Source organism: Panthera leo, assembly GCF_018350215.1.
Source record: "Panthera leo isolate Ple1 chromosome C1 unlocalized genomic scaffold, P.leo_Ple1_pat1.1 chrC1_random_Un_scaffold_68, whole genome shotgun sequence".
Lineage (NCBI taxonomy): Eukaryota > Metazoa > Chordata > Mammalia > Carnivora > Felidae > Panthera > Panthera leo.
The window spans coordinates 1-21,946 of NW_024962222.1; the positions used below are offsets into that span (position 1 = coordinate 1).

The 21,946-nt window shown below is 47.4% G+C and overlaps 1 protein-coding gene across 1 annotated transcript in view; it reads left to right on the forward strand.

The window, feature by feature from the left end:
• Positions 1-1,261: 1,261 nt before the first annotated feature.
• LOC122212739 (neuroblastoma breakpoint family member 6-like) overlaps positions 1,262-21,946 on the forward strand; it is a 31,491-nt gene continuing 10,806 nt past the window's right edge. Inside the window, exons 1-10 of the mRNA XM_042926684.1 lie at positions 1,262-1,399; positions 8,344-8,520; positions 8,621-8,831; positions 11,115-11,211; positions 15,656-15,870; positions 16,897-16,978; positions 17,814-18,028; positions 19,014-19,065; positions 19,853-20,028; positions 21,085-21,136. Of these exons, the coding sequence (XP_042782618.1) occupies positions 1,262-1,399; positions 8,344-8,520; positions 8,621-8,831; positions 11,115-11,211; positions 15,656-15,870; positions 16,897-16,978; positions 17,814-18,028; positions 19,014-19,065; positions 19,853-20,028; positions 21,085-21,136 (1,415 nt within the window). The remainder of the gene's footprint in view (positions 1,400-8,343; positions 8,521-8,620; positions 8,832-11,114; positions 11,212-15,655; positions 15,871-16,896; positions 16,979-17,813; positions 18,029-19,013; positions 19,066-19,852; positions 20,029-21,084; positions 21,137-21,946) is intronic.

Here is a 21,946-nt window from a genome sequence, read left to right on the forward strand (position 1 = left end):
ATTCGGCATGGATCCTCACGTCAGTCGTTCACGGGGAATCTAAGCACTGAGCTCTCCATTCACACAATGCAGAATCTCCCACTGGTAACATCTTCTGGTGCCGTGATTCAGATTGCTTAAGGTAAGATAGTCCTCGCCTTCCTGCTGCTAGAGGACTTCTGTCAGATGAATTTCTCAGATGCCTGCTCTCTCATTCTCCTTGCAGGTTGGCTACCCCTGTGTGCTGCATGATCTCACATTTTCTGATCCAATACTCTCGTGGTTCATGCTGCCTTTTATTTACAGTATATGTTCTCTATTTTACATGAGGAAAAGGTGCTCTAAAAGATAATAAAATCATCCACCAAAGTGTATGTGACATGTGGTAAAGCTGGTTTTGGAATCCTGGAATGTTTTTTTAATGCTGTGCTTTTATTGCTTTGTCACAGATCTGGGATAGGGTTTGTTTGGAAATGTGGTTGGGACTAGAGATCGGTAAAAGGCAGTTGTTCCTGATAACTGTTATTTATCTGCTTGACAAGTATTTACTGAACGTTTTCCCTGGCAGGCTCTTAATGGAGGCGCTGCGGAGACGGGATGAACAGGGCAGGCAGAGCGCCCGCTGTCAGGAAGATGATTTTCCAGCCCAGGAGATCGGTGTCTTATAGATAACCACATCAATACATTTTAATTTCTGCTGTGATGAATTTTACTTAATTGTTGAGTACCTTGGGCCCATTGTGTGAGGCAGGCTTGAAAATCAAATGAATATAAACAATAGGACTGTAGAAGTATGACAAGGAAGTGTCCCAGGAAAGTTCCTTGCAACATTTTTGTTTTAACGGGGGCAGGGTGGGTACTGATGTTTGATCAGTGTCCTCTGAAATTCAGATGTGGGTTCCTGGAGGGTGTGATAGGAGAGTCCAAGGGAAGCTTGCGGCCAAGACACCTGTTGGTGTGTGTGCTGCCATCAAGCGATGAGGGAGTTTGGGAAAATCTCCTCATCTCTCTGGGCCTCAGTTTCCTCATCTGTAACATAGGTTGTTATTCAACTTCTCCAAAGTCCCTTGCCACTCAGTCTCTCTGAGAGCACGAGGGACTGAGGTGCCTATTAAACGTGTCCTGGGGACTGCGGCTGAGACCTGACTTGGTCCCTTGTCTGTGTGTCTCCTACAGGAGCCCGGCTGAGCCCACACTGGAAACAGAGGACCGAGGGAGCCGACGGAAGACAGAAAATCAGCAGGTGTGGAGCATGAGAATGACCCAGAGAAGGACAAAGGTAATGGTGGAACGGTGGCTGCCCAAGGACCTGAGAATACGGGCAAGTGGAGCTCAGAACAATCTGGAGAAACTGAGGAACGCGTACAGTAGCATCCAACCCTGCAAGGAGCAGCCTGAGGCGAGCAGTGAGGACTGGGGGGTAACGCACTCCACAATGAATGGTGCACCTGCCAGGGAGCCCCACAGGAAGGACGGGGGTTGGTTTGCACTGCCGGGAAGCACCGTTTCTAAGGGTAGGATGGTGTGACCATGAGGCTCTGCCCCAGTCCCCGAGCTTTGACGTTGGAGCTGCCCTGACAGTGGATGGCCTCCAAGGAAGTGTGGGTTTGGAGGGATCAATGGCGTTTGGATCACATTTGGAGATGTTCACTCTTACCACAAATCGTTTTGCCCTAAGGGGAGGAGGGGCCAGGGCAGGGGACCCTTGCATCTGAAGTCATAATACTAATAATATTCTTCTGAATTTCTGGTCAGGAATGTGGAAGGCTTTACACATAATATCTGTTGACCAGTGATTTTCTTGACTATTGGTTGACTGCTTCATTTTCTGAGGCTGTGTTCAGAACTTGGAAATCAATACGATTTCCCGAGGAAGACAAAGCAGTGGGAGAACGATGCAAACACAATGTGGTAGCTCTCCTAACCTGGGGTGTTGTGGCAGAGCAGAGGATTGGAGTGGGGGCCAGGCCCAGGACATCTCTTCCCCATGACAGAGTGAGCCATTGAGAGGAATCCCCGAGGAGAACCCCGTCTTCATCAGAGCTCACCACAGGGCAGTGTCCTGGGACATGGAGAGGGTAGGGCAGGTTCCTCTATGAAGGAGGGGATTTGCTACCTCTTGGGAGAAAGCAGGGGACCCCTGACTAGACATTTGTGAGTGGAATGGAGATGAGATGGTCAGAGATTGGCAGCAACTTGTATTTGATCAGTGAAAGGAAGTCCCTGAGGGCCTCCTCAGTGCTTGGCTTGGTGCTAGGAACCCCGAATACAGTGGTGAATAACACATTCTCCCAACTGTCCTGGGGATCTCAGTCTGGAAACAGGACGTCATGAGAAGTGTAGTGCTGGTGGGTTCCTTGGAAGAAATGACCAAAGCTACTTGGCGATGACCTCGGTGATTGTCCTGGTCTGCCTGTGTGTTTTCCAACAGCTGGGTGACCTGCCTTGGCCCAACAGCCCTGGAGCCTCAGCCACATTTCAGCCTTTTAGGACACGACTGATACCCGGGATCCATGGTGGCTTCAACCAGTCAATACTGCCAAGGTCTTCAGAGGAAACGGCTGGCATCTGCGGCTAATACCCACTATGCCTTGGCCAGCTGGGGAAACGGAGGCAACCTCACTAAATCTCATAGGGTCATCCTCTCCATAATGACCAGTGATGATCTGTCTTCCGCTCTGGTAAGTTAAATGCTTTCTGGTCTTCCATATTCTCTCGCCACATAAAAACTAATATAAATATTGGCCCAATTTTAGAACAAGGAATTCACGTACAAAGGGAGTAGAGCAACTTCCAAACTTCAGTGAGAACATACAGAAACTCTTACAACTGAATAATAATAGGATACATCACTCCAAAATTGCGTAAAAGATGTGTATGGCCATTCTGGAACAGGCACTTGAGTCATACCCCACTCTTCTTCTTTTTAAAATCACTTTGATAATTCAAGATCCTTTCCATTTCCATATGAAGTGTTGGATCAGCTTAGAAATGTTTACTAGCATGTCTGCTGGAATTTTGATTGGCCTTGTATCAGATCTGTAGATCAATTTGGGAAGAACTGACATGTAAACCATATTGAGGTCTTCCAATCCACAGCAAATTTTACCTCTCCATGTGTTTAGTTCATTAATTTCTCAAGGTAATGCTGTGTAGTGTTCAGTGTACTGTTCTGACACGTATTTTGTGTGATAAGACAGTGCAAGAAGAGAATTGGTCAAGAGTCTTTTAAGTTTATTTTTATCTATTCTGAGAGGGCTATAGAGAGCAAGCAGGCAAGGGTCAGAGAGAGAGAGAGACAGAATCCCAAGCAGGCTCCACACAGTGAGCACAAACCCTGAAGTGGGGCTCGATCTCAGGAACTGTGGGAGCATGACCAGAACCAAAATCACCAGTCGGACACTTAACCAGCTGAGCCACCCAGGCACTCCTGGTCAAAAGTCTCGAAGAAGAAATACCTCACAAAACAAGATATACACATGGCCAAAAAGCACTTGAAAAGATGCTCCGCTGGAAACCACTTAAAGGCATAAAGTTGAAGAAAAATGAAAATGGCTTCACTGATGTTTTCGCAGGGTTCGATTTTAAACTAAGTAAACTTTTTCTTGTCTTCTGCAAAGCTCCCCTCCTCCCTTCTTAGCCTTCTGTATCAGGAAGCAGGTACACCCCAGGACATGAGGAAGGAGGGTAGCGGCATGTACACAGTTGCTGTCGCTACTGGCCACACCTTGATTTTCCCGATAAGACCCCCAACCCCTTCCTCCAGGGGCAGGAGCTGGCAGTTTTTGAAGGCCTTAGCCTGCTGTCATCCTTTTTGCCTGGGAAAGCAAGAAAGCTGTTAGTGTTCCTCCTTATCTCAGACTCTGTCTTTGTGGTATATTTTGGCTCCAAAGCACGGAGGTCAGTTTTCCAGAACACACTCAGTCATCAGGAGGAACACAAGTTAATGCTACCATGAGTTAGCATTACACGTCCATTGCCATGGGCTAAAATGAAGAAGACCGGAAATATATGTGGTGAGGATGTGAAGTCACTAGAAGTTTCCAACACTTGTGGGAATGAAAACTGGTCCAGTCATGTAGAGAGGCTGAACCATAGTTAAACATTGACCACTCACATGAACAGCCATTTCACTTCTAAGTATTTACACACCGATCTGTACATGAATACTCCCCATCGCTTTCTTCACAGTGGCTAAACCCTGGAGACCACACAGAGGCCACTAGTAGGTGACTGTATAAATCGACAGGATGTAGCCGTTCGGAGGAATACTACTTAGCGATAAAAAAGCACGAACTGGCGATACGTGCAGTAATATGGATGGATTTCAGAATCCTTATGCTGCACCAAGGAATGTAGGCACCAAAGCGTTCCACCTACCTAGAGTTGTTAAAAAAGGCAAACCCACCTGTAGGGTCAGTGGGTGCCTGGGGCTGAGGCGGAGACAGTGATGGACTGCAAAGGGCCACAAGGGAAGTTGTGAGCTGGAAGAAATGCCGTGTCTTGATGGTAGCTGGAGTTTGATTTTGCTGTGCATTTAATTGTACGCCTTATTTACTTTTTTAATGTTTATTTATTTATTCTGAGATTGAGCAGGGAAGGGGGAGAGAGAGAGGGAGAGCAAGACAATCCCAAGCAGGTTCCACACTGTCAGCACAGCACCCGATGTGTGGGCTTGAATCACTAGCCGTGAGATCATGGCCTGAGACAAAGTCCAGAGAGTCAGATGCTTAACTAACTGGGCCACCCATACCCCGCATGGTACACTTTAAAAATGCCGTCTAACGTACCCAAAGTATCCCCCGGTAGCATTCGTGTGATAATCTAGTGTATTTCTCCATACCAACCGTGAGCATTTAGAAAATGAAATTTAAAAACAAAATAAAATTAAACTCAATAAACACAATAGAGATTCACATCCACACAATCATTAAATGCATAAGAACACATATAAGGAAGACTCCAGACAACTATTGCTGACAGAAATTAAAGGAGATCTAGATACATATAAAAGTGTATACAGCACCTTCATAGATGAGAAGATCCAATCTTGTTGGAATACCAAATCAATATTACCCTGATTCCTATTGGAGTAGGCATTTTGGGGGGAAGTTACCAACTAATTCTAAAATGTATGTGGAAGGGTGCCTGGATGGCTTGGTCAGGTCCGCGTCCGGCACTGGATTCTGGCTCAGGTCATGATCTCACACTTCACGGGTTTGAGCCCCGGGGGCATTGGGCTCCATCCTGACAGTGTGGAGCCTGCCTGGGAATCTCTCTCCCTCCCCCTCCCCTACTCACTTTCTCTATCAACATAAAGAACTTAGAAAAAAAGTATAAAAACCTGGATTTCATAAAGTATTAAATCCTTCGTTGATCATAAATCACTATTTAAAAAGTGAAAAGACACACCCTCTCCCTCTCTGTCTGCCCCTCCCCCTCTCAAAATATGTAAAATTTAAAAAGTCATCATAAAATACACAGTGAAAACACAATCCACAGTCCAGGAATAATTCCTTGCAATACCTCATATATGGCAACGACCTTATCCAAAATACAGAAGGAACTTACACACATCACAAAGAAAATTACAGAGAACCGAGCTTATTGATGAGGAAAAGATCTCAAAAGGAGCTTCATAAAAGAAGATACCCAAATGACCAAGAGCATTCGAAAACTAAACCGAGCACTAACAGCTAGCAGAATGGCTAAAATCAAAAGGACCAAGAATACCAGGTATGTGGGAATGTAGAGAAACTGGGACTGCCTATCTTTGGGCGGAAATCTAGGAGACAAAGCCTTTGCAAAAGTCTGTGTCAGTTTCTCTGCTTTCCCCAAGCATTTTATTCCTAGGATGTGTACCTGGGAGGAACCAGTGGGTGTCTGCACAAACACAGTTTGTACATGATTATTTGTCCTTACTCTGTGTGTGATAACCAAAACTAGATCTGTCCAGCAGGAACACGGATAGTCAAATTGTGCTATAATCCCCAAGCAGAGTATTTCTCGGCAGCATCAGCACCAATGGCTGACACACAGCTAATCAGGACGAGATCTCAAAACCAGACACCGAGTGAGAGAACACAGAACATAGGAGAACATACGACATCATTGCAGTTATATGAAGTGTAAGAACAAGCAAAAGTCGTCTAGGGTGAGAATTCAGAGTGTGTTTGTGTTTGGAAATGGGTATTGACTGGCAAGGAGCAGAAGAGAACTTTGCGCCACGGACGAAAGTGTTCTATATCTCGATCTGGGTGGTGACAGGATGCATACGTACGTTAAATTCATTGAGCTGTGTGCTTGCGGTTTGTGCGTTTTGCTCTAGGTCAATTCGACCCCAATAAAGAACTGTTAGAATTGAAAAAGAGAGAGATGACCGAGCCGAAAAGAGAATAACAAATGACAGGAAATCGGTAACAAATATTGAACATGAACATCACAATAAGAATGTCTTGAGGAGAAACCCAAAGCGATTCAACAGAACAAACACTAAAAAGTATAATTTCATGAAAAACAGGAGAGTGAGAATGACAAGTTCAAATAAGATTAGAATGGCATGTTGCCGCCTTAGGAAAGTCACTCTAGAGCAATAAACACTGAGACGTATTCCAGCAAAAGTACTGTCAGTCGCTTTGATGTGGGGTACAAGGTTGGCTTTCGAGGCCATCCAAGATTCCTTTGGCTCTTTGGGGTCTTTTCTGGTTGCATACAAAGTTGAGGATTGCTAGTTGTAGCTCTGTGGAAAAGGTTGGTGGTATTTTGATAGGGATTGCAGTCAGTGTGTGGATTGCTTTTGTTAGTATCAACATTTTAACGATATCTGTTCTTCTAATCCATGAGCACGGGAAGTTTTTCCATTTCTTTCTGCCCTCTTCAGTGCCTTTCGTAAGGGTTCTCTAGTTTTCAGAGTGCAGATCTTTTACGTCTTTGGTTGGGTTCATTCCTAAGTATCTTACGGTTTTAGGTGCAATTGTACATGGTTTCAACTCCTCGATTTTTCTTTGTGGTGCTTCATTATTGATGTGTGGGAACGCAAGAGATTTCTGTATGTTGATTTTGTGTCCTGGGACTTTACTGAATTTGTGTATCAGTTCTAGCAATGACGTGGATGGAGCGAGAGTGTATTATGCTAAGTGAAGTCAGTCAGCCAGAGAAGGACACGTATCATATGATTTCACTCATCTGTGGAATTTAAGAAACCCAATAGATGAACGATGGGCGGTTGGTAAAGAGAGAGGCAAACCATGAAACAGACTCTTAAGTAATAGAGAGCAAACAGAGGGTTTGTTAACCTCCGTTCTATTAAATATGAAGGTAGGCCAAATGAACGTAATCAAATAGCATCAAGTTTATAGATGTTTCCAAAGTAGGTGGTCACTACATGTATTCAAGGACATACGTATAAATTAACATTTTGACAGTTCGAAAGAGATCTTGTGAGAGACACATGAAATCCGTAAGTGACAAGCATGAAATATGGTTGTTTAGTGACATTATAAAAACAACAAAAAAACAACTCACACGTAGAGAAGGAGTCGAGGATATAGGGATATCCAACATCAGTTTAATGGAAAGCCAAAATGGTGCCCCAAGAGGGGATAAGAAAGCCTCATAACACAGGAAAACAGCCAGAAGAACAGTGAGAGTTGGGACAAAACATTTTTCTCAAGTAAATATTTATTCACTTAGTATTATACTCTGCCTCCTGTCTTACACTTTTTAACGGATAGAGGACAAACTAGAGAGACCCAGAGAAGAACATCATGACAGTCTAAGACTTTGGAATGTTTCACTCACTGGAAAAGCCTGAAGGTCTGTTTGACCTTAAAGAGAAGTGGGGTGGCTTGATGACAGCCCTTTAGTAAAACTTGGGAAACTATTTCTGCCTTGATGTTTTTATGCACACACAAGAATGAACAGTGAGAACGATGCTGAGATGTGTTTGGAAAGAGATGGGGTCTGTGGCACCTGGATGGCTCATTGGGTTGAGTGTCTGATTCTTGATTTTGGCTCAGGTCCTGATCTCACGGTTCATGAGATCAAGGCTCCCGTACGGTACTGTGCAGATAGCACAGAGTCTGCTTGGGATTCTCTCTCTCTCCCACTCCCTCCACCCCATCCCGCTCACGTGCTCGTGCTTTCTCTCAAAATAAATAAATAAACTTAAAACAGAGACAGACAGAGAGAGATATGGGATCTGTGGTATTAGCACAAGGGTAGACAACTACTGAGAGTGGCCGCTGAGGGGTGGTCCCCATCAGTGGTGACCTTCAGGGGAGACTAGGCAGCCTTGGGTATCTGCGTAGCCTTGGCACCTGGAAGGCAATGGCTCCCAAGGTTCCATGACATCCCCGCGTTCCAATTCTGTTATTGCAACTGCAGACCGTCACCTGGCGTGCCAGGTGCTCGGTCTGTCATTCCGGTTGGAGTCTGAGCTACAGGCAGTGCCTCGGGCTCTCGACTCTGGCATCTCGAACCTTCTTTTTGGAGCTGCTGACTCTCCAGTGCTGTGGGGTGTTGTTCAAGTTGTTCCCGATAGTAAGTAAAGAATTGCTGTATCCTCGCCCCTCAGTCCTGATTGAACCTACTTGATTTCACTTGTTTTTAACCCGTCATGTGTTTGGTTTCTTCTCCCCAGTCCCCAGCTCTACCTCTTCTGCCACATGTCACCATGGCAGCACCTCTTGACCCGGTGTCTGATCCAGGGACAGAAATGAGCCTCCTGGAACTCAACCAGGAGCTTCAATCCAAGCTGGAAGCAAGCCAGCAGGACTTCCGAGACCTCAGAGAGAAATTCCTTGTATCCGAAGCTACTGCCTACTCCCTGGCCAACCAGCTGCAGAAATATAGTAAGTCCTACAAGGTCAGGGTCACCAAAGTGATGACTGTCTGTATTCCTGGAGACGGGAATTGGCTTTGTGTGGAGAGAAAACGAAAGCCCTCTCCGGACTTTGTCTTCTCTATTTCCATCGTCACGATCAATTCCATTGTGACCACAATCCAGGAAAAGTAGCAGTGGGTATTTCTTAATGTATGTTTGTTGGTTTTGAGAGAGACAGTGTTAGTCGGGGTGGAGCAGAGAGAGAGGGAGATAGAGGATGCCAAGCAGGCTCGGTGCTGTCAGCACAGAGGCTGACGTGGGGCTCGATCTCAGGAATGTGAGATCATGATCTGAGCCGAAATCAAGAGTTGGAAGCTTAACAGACTAAAGCTCCCGGAGGACCCAGTGGAAGTGGGTGTCTTACCCTCATTTTGCCGAGGATGGGAAGAATGGGGAAAACGAGACTAGCAGTTTCTCCAGGTTGGTTTGCAGTGCTGTACAGTGTGGGGTTACAGTTAACTTTCTAGTGATTGATTCCTGACGCAGACCCAGAAATGCCTGGTCCTCTCAGGGTCCTGTGTGTGTGTGTGTGTGTGTGTGTCACATCCTGCATCACTGTTGGCCTTCGTGTCTCGGACTAATGAACTCCATCACGTCCCACTTCTCTGAGGTTCCAATGGCAAAGCAGCGAGCTGTTTCACTGGGGAAACTTGCTGATGGTGCACACGGGGCGCGGGTGGGGACCAGGGGACACGGCCAGCTTGCAAGGAGCTGGAAGATGGGTCTGCTTTCCCTGAAACTGCGGTATCCATGAGCGATGCCATGCAGACAGTGACTCCCCTGATGAGAGGGAAGCCGTGCTTCGTGGGCACAGGCTCTGCTTCCTGAGTCCTCGGTAGCCATTGGCACCCTGTGGCGAGGTAGAGGGCATTTCAAGGCCCATCAGACAATCTGTGCTCCCTCCTGTGTCTCTCCCTGAGCTGGGGAACCTTCAAGGATGCAGGACGGCCAGCAGGGCAGGCCTGGGCCAGGAGTCAAGCGGCCCGGTGAGAATGAGGGTGAGCGGGGGAGACCACAGCCCCGGTGACCGCCCAAGCCAGTGTGTGGAGCTGGCCCTCCCCCACGGTCAGCCTGGAATGGGGAGGCCAGCTGCCTGTTCATTCAGAGGGGGCTGCCATGGCGGGAGGAATCCTGAGTTAGGGGCATGTGTGCAGCGGGGCGATGGGAAGGAATCCTGACGACTCTGAGCCCGAACTGTTGCCGTTTCCTTACCAAGAGTTTTCCATAAAACAAGGGGAGGTGGGATTACAAATGACTGATGGGGAGAAAAGTAATGTTGGAAGCGGCTCTTTAGCAAGGTGAAGAGATGATGAGCTTTGGGGTAAGGACAAGCAAAGTTTTCTTTGCATCTTTCCTGATAACCGTGACACAAGTGCGGGAAACCACTTGTGAAGACGACGAAGGAAGGCATCACCCAGGAGCTTGGGGTGGAGGGAACACAGTCTGGCTCTGGGCCAGTCTTCCTGTGCTCCCCGCCATGCTGCCCTGCCCCGATTTCTGTGCCTCACATTCCTCCTCTGTGATCCTGCTGCTGTCATAGTACCTGCTGCTTTGAGTGGAGGGGACGGGCAGTGAGAGAGGGACACGGGATCCGAGAAGTGGGCTCTGCGCTGAGAGCAGTGAGCCTGCTGCGGGGGCTTGCACTCACGAACCACGAGGTCATGACCCGAGCCCAAGGCGAAGCTCGCCAGACTGAGCCACTCAGGCGCCCCCCCCCCCCCCCCCCCCCCCCCCCCGTCTGCTGCTTCTGATACCACAAGCTTTGTTAGTGTTTGGCCGTATCGCTTTCAGGTCCTTCTGGTTTTACGCATTATAGTGCACACAAGAGTATACGGGTGAACTTTTTGCCTTTGAGATATGTGCTCATTATCCAACTCAAGGGAACCATGAGTCAGTCCTGTGGTCCTAAGGGCCTCACTTCATGTCCCTGCTTAGTGTCCTACCTAAGAGGCTGCCAGCTCAGGTGAGTGGCCATGATCAGGGTGAGTGTCAGGGGATGTGGATTCTGATTCTGCCAAATCCCAGTCATTCACCTTGTCTAGTTCCTGTCCACGCCTTGGAGCTGCTCTTCCCTCAGCTCTAAAACAGGGAGGTATCAAATACCGTGTAGCTGGGGGGCTGAGGAATGAGATGCGCAGAGCCCGATGCTGGGGTTACATTGTCCTGGGGTACACCCCGCCCCCCTCCCTGGAGGCAGCGAGCACAGCGGCACGTGTAGCTTGTCCACTGAGGCCGGTGTCTGTGTTCTCAGAGTGTGAAGAGTTGAAAGACATCATCGAATCCGTGCTGGGGGAGACGCTGCAGCGTAAGCAGGGGAAGTTGGCAGAGACCTTGACCGAGAAGCTCAGGTAAGGAGGGCTCCGTGGCTGGTGGGAGGCCGTAGGCATCTCTGACTCTTGTCAGCGACAGGTCTGGGCCAGGAGAAGGGCAGAAACTTGCCTGGCACACAGGTGCACGCACACATCTGTCAAACAGTGAAGACAGCAGTATCTGGTGTATTGCGGACTCCAATTATTCGGGGCCTCGCTCAATGTTTGTATTTTTTTTTTTTAATTTATTTAAATCCAAATGAGTTCGCATATAGTGTATAAATGGTTTCCGCAGGAGATTTTAGGGTATCATCTCTTACAAATGACACCCGGTGCTCATCCCGAAAACTGCCCCCCTAATGCCCATCACCCATTTAGCCCATCTCCCACCCAAAACCCCTCCAGCAAGTCTCAGGTTATTCTTTGCATTTAAATGTCTCTCTCTAATGGTTTGCTTCTGTCTCTGTTTTTATCTTAATTTTCCTTCCTTTCCCCTGGTGCATCTGGTTTGTGTCTTAAATTCCACATATGAGTGAAATCATGTGATCTTTATCTTTCTCTGATTGACTTATTCGGCTTAGCATAATACACTCTAGTTCCATCCACAGTGTTGCAAAGGGCAGATCCATTCTTTTTCATCACCAAGTAATGTTCCGTTGTATCAATTTATGTACCATGTCTTCTCAATCCATTCATCCGTCGATGGACATCTGGGCTCTTTCCATCCTTTGGCTATTGTTGATAACAGTACTATAACATTGGGGTGCAGGTGCCCCTTCGAATCAGCATTTTTGAGTCCTTTGGATAACTACCTAGTAGTGCCATTGCCGGATTGTAGGGTAGCTCTTCTCTAAATTTCTTGAGGAACTTCCGCACTGTTTTCCAGAGTGGCTGCACCAGTTTGCATTTCTACCAGCAAAAGTGCCAAAGTGGTCCCCTTTCTCCACATCCTCACCATCTGTTATTCATTTTAGCCATTCTGACAGATAGGAGTGGTATCTCATTGTGGTTTTACTTTCCTTTTCCCTGATGATGAATGATGTTGAGCAAGTTTTCGTGTGTCTGTTACCATCTGGATGTCTTCTTTGGAGAAGTGTCTGTTTCTGTCTTTTGCCCAATTCTTTACGGGATCATTTGCTTCTTGGGTGTTGAGTTTTGAGTTTGATCAAGGTTGTTTTATACATATTGAATACTGACTCTTTATCCGATATGTTGTTTGTAAATATTTTCTCCCATTGCTTCGATTGCCTTTGAGTTTGTTGTTTGTTGAAGCTTTTCATCTTGATGAGATCCCAGTGGTTCATGTTTGCCTCAGGAGACATGTGTAGTAAGAAGTTGCTGCGGCCAAGGTCAAAGAGGTTGCCACCTGTCTTCTCCTGCAGGATTTTGATGGTTTCCTGTCCTACATTTAAGTCTTTCATCCATTTTGAGTTTATTTTTGTGTACGGTGTAAGAACGTTCTCCAGGTTCATTCTTCCACACGTCTCTGTCCAGTTTTTCCAACCCCATTTGCCGAAGAGACCGTCTTTTTTCCATTGAATAATCTTTCATGTGTTGTTGAAGCTTATTTGGCCATAGATTTGTGGGTCCATTTCTGAGTTCTCTCTTCTGTCCCCTGGTTCTGTGTGTCTGTATTTGTGCTGATACCATACTGTCTTGATGATTACAGCTTTATAATATGACTTGAAGTCCAGAAATGTAAGGATTACTTGTTCTAGCTCTGTGAAGAATGCTGGTGTTCTTTTGATAGGAATTGCATTGACTCTGTAGATTGCTTTGGGTAGTATTCAGATTAAAAACATTTTTTTTTTTTTTTTTTTAGTATTTCTTTTATCTTGGGAGACAGAGAGACAGAGTGCAAACAGGGGAGGGACAGAGAGAGAGAGAGAGATCCAGAATTTGAAGCAGGCTCCAGGCTCTGAGCGGTCAGCACAGAGCCCGACGTGGGGCTCGAACCCACGACGCGCGGGACCATGACCTGGGCTGAAGTCATATGCTTAACCGACTGAGCCTCCCAGGCGCCCCAGTGATGACATTTTAACAATATTTGTTCCTCAGATCCAGGAGCATGGATTGTTTTTCCATTTTTGTGTGTGTGTCTTCAATTTCTTTCATAAGTTTTCTACAGTTTACAGCTTTTTATAGTTACAGCAAATCTTTTACCTCTTTGGTAGGTTCATTCCCATGTATTTTGTGGTTTTCAGTACCCTAGTCAATGGGATCAGTTCCTTGATTTCTCTTTCTGCTGCTTCATTATCGGTATACAGAAATGCAAGCAATTTCTGTACGTTGACCATATTCCAGTGAATTTGCTGAATCCATGCATCAGTTCTAGCAGTGTTTTGGGGAGTCTTTCCGGTTTTCCATGTGGAGTATCATGTTGTCTACAAAGAGTGAAAGTTTGACTTGTTCCTTGCTGATTTGGATGCCTTTTATTTCTTTTGCTGTCTGGTTGCTGAGGCTAGGACTTCCAACGCTATGTTCAACAAGAGCGGTGAGAGTGGACCTTCTGTCGTGTTCCTGACCTTAGGGACCTCAGTTTTTCCCCACTGAGGTGATATTAGCTGTGGGTCTTTTGTAATCGGTATATATGATCTTGAGGTATGTTCCTTCTATCCCTACTTTCTTGAGGGTTTTCTCAAGAAAGGATGCTGGATTTTGTCAAAAACTTTTCCTGCATCTATTGAGAGGATCATGTGGTTCTTATCCATTCTTTTATTCATGTGCTGTATCAGGTTGGTTGATGCGCAGATATTAACACAAACCTTGCGGCCCAGGAATAAATCCCCCCCTGATTGTGGTGAATAATTCTTTGTTGTTTTTTTGTGTTTTAATTTTCTCTTTATGTTTGAGAGGCAGAGGGAGACAGAGCGCAGGTGGGGGAGGGGCAGAGAGAGAGGGAGACCCAGAATCCGAAGCAGGCTCCAGGCTCTGGACTGTCTGCACAGAGCCCGATGGGGGCCCAAACTCACGAACCTTGAGATCATGACCTGAGCTGAAGTTGGACGCTCAACCGACTGAGCCACCCAGGCACCCCGTGAATAATTCTTTTAATGTATTGTTGGGTATGGGTGGCTAGTATCTTGTGGAGAATTTTCGCATCCGTGTTCATCAGGGAGATTGGTCTGCAAGTCTCCTTTTTAGTGGGGATTTGGATGGTTTTGGGGTCAAGTTAATGCTGGCCTTGTAGGATGAGTTTGGAAGTTTTCCCCCCATTTCTATTTCAAACAGCTTCAGGAGAATAGGTACGGACCCTTCTTTAATGTCAGGTGCAATTCCCCTGGGGAACCATCTGGCCCTGGACTCTTGTTTGTTGGGTGTTTTTTTATTGCTGATTCAATTTCTCAACTTGTTATGTATCTGTTCAAATTTTCTATTTCTTCCTATTGCAGTTTGGGGAGTTTATATGTTTCTAGGGATTTGTCCTTTTCTTCCAGATTTGGGCCATTTGTTGGCATATAATTGCTCATAATAATGTCTTCTTTTTTGTGTGTATTTCTGCAGTGTTGGTTGTGGTCGCTTCACTTTCACTCCTGAGTTTATTTATTTGGGCCCTTTCCTTTTTCTTTTGATAAAGCTGGCTAGGGACTTACCGATAATGTTAATTCATTCAAAGAACCAGCTCTTGGTTTCATTGATGTGTTCCGTTTTATTTTATTTCCATATCATTGACTTCTGATCTCATCTTTATCATTTCCCTTCTTCTGCTGGTTTTGGGCTTCATTTGCTGTTCTTTTTCCAGCTCCTCTAGGTGTAAAGTTAGGTTGTGTATTTGAGACTTTTCTTCCTCTTTTACGAAGACCTGGATTGCTATATGCTTCCCTCTTATGATCGCCTTTGCTGCATCCCAGAGGTTTTGGCCTGTCGTGTTTCATTTTCATTGGCTTCCATGTATCATTCACTCTGTGTCAAATAAATATCATTTATTGAGCTGAAAGTCACCAAATTCAAGTGAACAATTTGTGGCATTGGCCACATTCACACTGTTGTGAGATCACCACCTCATTTGCCTGTAACACAGTCACCTCCTGAGGGATGACAGCTTGTCGGTCATGTTTTCCTTCAGACAATGCTGTCCTCTTGACCCTGCCGCTCTCCTGACCTGTGTAGTCCACACCAGCTGTCCTGTCCACATTTCTGTGGCTGGCGCTGGGTCCATGCACAGCACGATGCACACCGTGTAGGTTCACAGGAAATGGCTGTGCCGCAGGGAGGGCCTGAAGGGACATCTCTCTGACGGGTGTTGAGGAAGACACCTGGCTTTGTTTACAGAAGAAGGAGCTGCAGAGGAGGTCAAGGAGACTCCCCAACACAGAGGAGCCTTGTTTTACCTTCTTCTTTCTGTGTCACAGGCAGGGCCCCACACACGTGCCAGAACGTGGCCTTGAGGGCTCCTTGCGGAAAATCACAGAAACGTCCGTGAAAGCTCTCAGAGAATCTATTCAACTCTGTGTTTTAAAATTTTCTCTATGTCCCACCTTAGGCAATATCATATCCTGATTAAAGCTCAGGCTGAAGAGCTGACCCAGTTGTGGCAGAAGTTACGGGAAGGGAGAGAAGTTTCTGAGCCAGTCGATCAGCACCTCAAGGACCTCCTCACCCACGATGACCCCGAGCGTTCCCAAGGCCAGGGCATCCAGGAGCAAGTGGCCGAGGGACACAGGCTGGCAGAGTGCCTTGCCCTCCAGCTCAGCCCCGGTAAGGCGGCCACAGGCCCTGTGTGCACTGAGCTGCTCCGAGGTCCTGGGCTCCCCAGACATCTCCCGCCTCCCCTCACATTGTTGGCAGCCGCTGTCTTGGTTTCCATGTGACACATGGGGCCACCAGAGGACCCGGACTAGCAGGTGGGAAAGGAGAGGAGAAGTGCACAGGGTGGAGGTCACGGTGCTCCACCCATCTGTGTCCTCCCCGAGGGAACTGCCTTTAGGGCAGGAGGCAGCCTCCACCAGTGTCAGAGCCCAGAAGGGAGGACGAGGAAGGAGGCAGCTTGTTCGAGTGCAGGGAGTCCTGAGCTAAGCGGGAAGTTCCAGGCTCCCGCCCAGGAGCTGTCTTTATTGACTGTGGGCGAGAGAGTGATCTTCGCTTTCTCCATAACTGTCTCCTCAACTGTCTATCAAGTAACCTGTCATAGCTGTGGTGATCACATGCGGAAAGTTCACGAATGCACTTCAGGAAAAATAAAGCCCCTGACTTTGTGGAGGGGAATGAGGTATTGGATGTAGTAGGCCTTGGAGATGGAACGTCGTTTAGACTGAAACACTCTTCATACAGACGGCCCGTCCATAACACCGACGTCCACTTGGGGACCCATGAGTCCACATGTGGAGGGACTTGGGACCGGGTGATTGTGCTGTCCTCGGGGCAAGGAGGAGACTCTACGTGAGCACTGGGAGCACACAGGGCCTGCGCCTGTTGCATGACTGTGGTACCTGCAAGACACTGTTCGCTGAAATCAGATTGAAACTGGACAGGCATCCACGGATCTGGACAAGAGACAGTTTAAACTTTTGCCCAGTCTCAGTCATGGTGAGCCCCCGAATCAGAGACACTCCCTGCTGGATCTGAAATCCATACCGCAACAGTTCTCCAGGGCAGTGCCCTGGAGCTTCAGAACAAGAGTTAGTCATGCGTAGATAATTACGTTGCTAAGGCATATAAGCCCCTGTGTTTATAGTGGTGATGTGGGAGCTCCACATCATGGGAGATTTCTGAATTTCTTTGCAGAAGATGATGATGATGAGGAGGAGGAGGAGGAGGAGGAGGAGGAGGAGGAGGATGAACAAGCAGAAGAATCCCTCACCACCAGGTAACAATGAATACTGGGGACCCGGTAATGTGTGGGTGAAAAAGGATAGGGACTCAGAAAGAACAGTAGGTGAGGTCACAAGAGTCCAGGTGGCAGATGCAGGGATCAGCAGAGCTGCAGATGGTAGTGACTGAATTCCCTCAGCGGCAAATGGCCCTGTTCCCTCGGTTGTCTGCTGTCACGGGGCTGCTTGTCTGGGGGAGCCCCAGATGAACTCAGCAGCCTTAGGATTCCCCGTACGCACAAAATACCCGTTCTGTCCTGTAAATGAACACCAGGAGGAGACGCATCTCTACACAGTTCTCAAAGGTCCCTGGTAGGAAGGTAACCAGCAAAGGAACTGAGAGACAGACAGCTGGCAAAATTAACACGGAATTACCTAACCAAAACCAAAAGGTTGGGGTGTCATGTGACACTATTAATAGAAAAGTGCCTGGAGGGCACAATTTTCTGCAGTGCACAGTGACTCAAGACTGTAACCGCTTGATCAGTCTATGTTAAATTCAACATGACTCAGGCACGTGGCGGTTGCCCCTGGCATGGACTCCCATTTGTCCTTCGTCTCGTGACTGTACCATACTGGGATGGTCGAGTCTCATTCCTCATTGCTCGTTATGTGGCCAGTGGACTGAGGATCTATCTGTTGTTGCTTCTCTCCCACCCCTTCCTGGCCACACTCTGCCTCTTGTAGGATAACCTTTTCTCTCTCAAGGCTATGGTCCCTTTCCTTTCTGCGACCACTCCCTTGCCTCCCATCAACACCAGCTAGGTAGCAAGCCATGGTGTCTGATCCTCCTGGTTTCCTCTTGTGTCGTTCTTGCCCCACCTGGCACAGCATGAAGCTTCCGGAAGCTGAAAAGAAGGAAGTCCTCCAGGACATGCTGAATGAATGTGTTTTGACTCCTTCCATTGGCCGAGAAGGGCGTGACTGCTACCAGCCTTGCAAGGATGGCACGTTCCCATCGGATGAACAGAAATTCGGCTCTGCTCTGGATGTAGCCTGTGAATGCTCCCATTCCAAAGGGGATGAAACTCCACCCGGTTCCCCAGGTAGTGTCCACAATCTTTGTTGCACACACCCTGTGTAGACCAAGAGATTTAATCCGCAGAAGTGGACCATGTACTCACAGACAGTTTCCACCCAGGCTCTAGGATTGAGTTTGAAATAAGACATTCCATGAGTCAGTGAGCTTTGTTCGATTCATGTCTAAGCCATGGCACTTTTATGTCTGAGCCACCGCCCATCGCTGCTCTCAAGCTGGTCCTGCCAGACTCCTATACCTCTCTACCCCTGGCACAGGAGGTGGCTATCAGACCTCCAAATTTTGGATTAATCTCTTATCTCTCTTGCCAGGCTCTGATTTCCATCCTTGAACCATGTTTCTGGATATATGGCCACCCAAGGCTGTTGGAAGCCTTTTCTATATCATAGGAAATGTCACGATCCAGGTTCACTGTCTCTACCTGGTCTGTCTCTTCCTTTTCTTCTTGTCTCAAGTCAGCTGAGAACCAGGACAGGACTAAGTCTATCATACGTTGTATGTTTCTCTGCAGCAAGGCAGGGCCCTGGAACTTCCCGACCCCATGAACGGCCCCTGGTGCTTTGCAGCTTTGAAGATTATTCTGCTTTGATGGTGTAGATTCCAGTCGTCAGTTTAATCTCAACGGCTGATTCCTGAAAACCATTGGCCTGCAGTGTTTCAAATGGAAAAAGCCTGAATGTGGCAGCAATGCTCTAGGAAGCAGCCAGGTCCTTCCCCAAGATCTCTGGGAAAAGGGATAAGTTTTCTGTTGTGTCGACGTGTCTTAGGATACTGTGATCATGACCTGTCTTATCAGGGACATTTGCTGGCTCAAGAAGGCAATCCCGGTGATTTTTTCCAGGGCCCTACTGAATCCCTCCTGAATGATTTCTCTCACAATTGCCTGTTATGACTGTGCTTCTATTTCTGTCCTCTGCTACACAGCACACGGGAGTGAGCATTTGTGGAGGGGAATCTGCCTAATGGAACTCTTTCTCTTCATTTATTTGCAGACAACCAAATTGGTCACCAGGGGCTGAAAGGGCGAGAGTCAGATGCCCCCAGGTAATTCTGAATACTTGGGGGCTGGGAAATCAGTGGTGGCGTCTGCAGACCTCAGATCCAAGGAAAGGCAGAAAGTGCTGGATAGAACCATGTTATCCATTCGGTCAATGGCCAATTATCCGCTTTCACAATGGTTTCTGTTTTCATTGTGGTACTTGTATTGCTCCCATTTCTTAATTACGACTCAAGTTGAGTAACACACAGTCAGCTGGCCCAGGTGAGCTAAAGGCACAGGGAGTCCTGCACTCACTCATTCTCCCCAGCTTTAGAGAGAGAGGCAATGTACTTTCTGCCCCGTTCGATTTAGCCTGTGGGCACGTATTTCAGAGCAAGAATGTACGTAGACGAAAATGTGCCATCATGCCGTGATATTGAGAGAGACAGGCCTTCATGGCATGAGAATTCTGAGACAGTAGCCCGCCCCAGAAGCTGCACGCACTGGGCCACTCCATGCAGGACTCAAGGGCATTTGAACGGAAGGAAGGGAGCCACTGCTGTCCTGTGACTCTGTGTGTTTTGAGTCAGGACTGGATGGCACGGTGCTAATTCAGGCTCTTTCCTCATCAGCTTGCTAGGTGGCCAGTGTACAGAGCACTTACTGTCCTTTCTGTCTGCCGCCCCTGTGACAGACACACTTTGTCCCGCACAAAAAGAAGAGTTGTTTCTCTCATTAATGAGGCACTCTCTTTGCTTTTGTGAAAATGCCTCTTGCCTTCCATCAAAGCCAGACAGGACATACGGTTTCAGATCCCTCTTCGGTTAATCTTCAGTTTTCCTCCCGCCTCAGGCTCCGTAGACAGCTGCTAGAGGTGGTGGAGGAGGAAATCACGTGGGACTCTCTGGATGAACGCTACTGGACATATTCGGTTCTTCCTGACCTGTCTGACTCCTACTGGCCTTACAGGAGCACCGCCATCTTCTTCCCTGAGGAACTGGAAGTCTCTTCTGCTCTGGAAATGGCCAGTGAGTACTCCGCTGTCAGGGTGATCAAGCTCCAGCTGGACTGCCCCGTACATCTCCTGGTCTTTGTGCCCCACACCTGTGCTGTGCTGAGAGAGCTCCTCCCTGTGTGCAGGCTCTGTACACACATCTGGATCTGAGCCAGGCTCCAGGATGGATGGAGTTTCAAGCACAGACATCATGTGGGTCAGGGAACTCTTCTCCCTTCCTACTCCCAGGACATGCCCATGTCCCCTGGGCTTCACTGTCAGGTCATTGGACCCAAGGGCGGCGTGACAAATACAACTCGCCTCAGCAACACGACCATAGAAGGTGTCTGTCAGACCTTGGATGCAATGCCTCTTCTCACCTTTCATGCTCCCCATTTCATCTCTGAGCCAGGTCCTTTAAGAATCCATGCCTGCCACAGTCAGTCAGAATCCTTGTCCAGGGTTAAAGATGTAACCTTGGCTTTCCTGTTCTTAGCCTCATTCTCTATCTCTTTGCTTTGGCTTGTCTTCCTAAGCCTCGTCTGAAAACCCACCCTACGTGCCTCTACTGTTAGCTCGTTTGCGTGTTTCCAGGAGTAGAGCTGTGCGTTGGCATTCCCTCATCAACAGGAATTGCGCCAAGGTTTCTGTGTAGCTCCAAAGACTCATTTTAATTTCAGGGTTTGTACTTGCATGCTGTCTGTTCCATCTCAGTGTATAAATTCCACTAAGCCGTCACCAACCAGGTATCTCACAAGAAAGGCTGAAAACTGCAGTAATCCTTTTAGAAAGTAGAGAGGCCAGGTCCCCAGAATCTGTGTGAAAAAGAGAACTGAAAGTGTTTGCACAGACTCAAAACAGAGGAAATTGTGATGATGATCTCTTGGAGAAAGCAAATTTCTCCCAATGGCTCAGGCCAGCAAATCAAGCGAGTCGTCACACTATCCGAGGCACCCTGAAATATCCTTCTCACTCAACCTGTGCTCTCATTGAGCATAGCTGAGTCCCCGGGTGGCACCGAACACTGGGTTACTAATGTGCAAGCAGGGATCTGTTTAATGTGACTGGCCCCGTCTGTATTTATTTGCAGAAAATCAGACCCATCAAGAGGAGGAACCAGACCAAGACCTGACATGCGCCAGGTAAGTCTGAAGAATCATGGGTTGTTATTTCAGTGGTTCAACTCTACATTTCAAAGGAAAAACAGAAACCGCCAAATTTACCTATTTCATCCATTCTCCAGTCTCAGAATGTCTTTTTTGGCCATGACGTGTGTCTTCATGTATTATGTGGATAAGTTCCTTTAATGATCCCTCAATTTCGATAACCGGCAGTCAGTTGAAGTAGGTGAATTGTCACTCCCTGAGGTGCTCTGTATTGCCCTGATCTCTCCTTTGGGAAATACCAGAGTGACAGACGTGTCTACTTCTGTCTCTCTGGTGTTACCTCTTTGAGGATCTGCTGTAGCAAATGGATAACTGCAAAAAAATCAAAAAACCTCACATGATGTCACGATAGTAAGAGAAAGAGTCCTTGAAGACACAAACCTCTCCATGTGGATGATGCCTTTTAACATGTGTTCACTTAGCCACTGAATGTATATCAACAAAATTGATGCAAAAGGGTTGAACTCATGTTTAGGATTCTCCATGTGTGCTGTGAGTCATGACATCCATTCCACAGTAGTTCAGTTTGGTGCACAGAAGTTGGTTCTGTGGCCAGTGCCCTGAACACCTCTACCTCTGTTCTGTGTGTGTGTGTGTCTCCCTGTCTCTCCCTCTCTGCCTCTCCTGCCCCCATAGCATCCACACTGTGCCCCTGAAACAGGAGGATAGTTTTCCCTGTCAATAATGGGGTTGCCCCTACGTTATGACTACACTTCTCGGCTTCCCGTGAAAACCAGTAAGATGCTGTGGTGTCTACTTTTCCTGTTTTAATCTTCAGATCTCCCC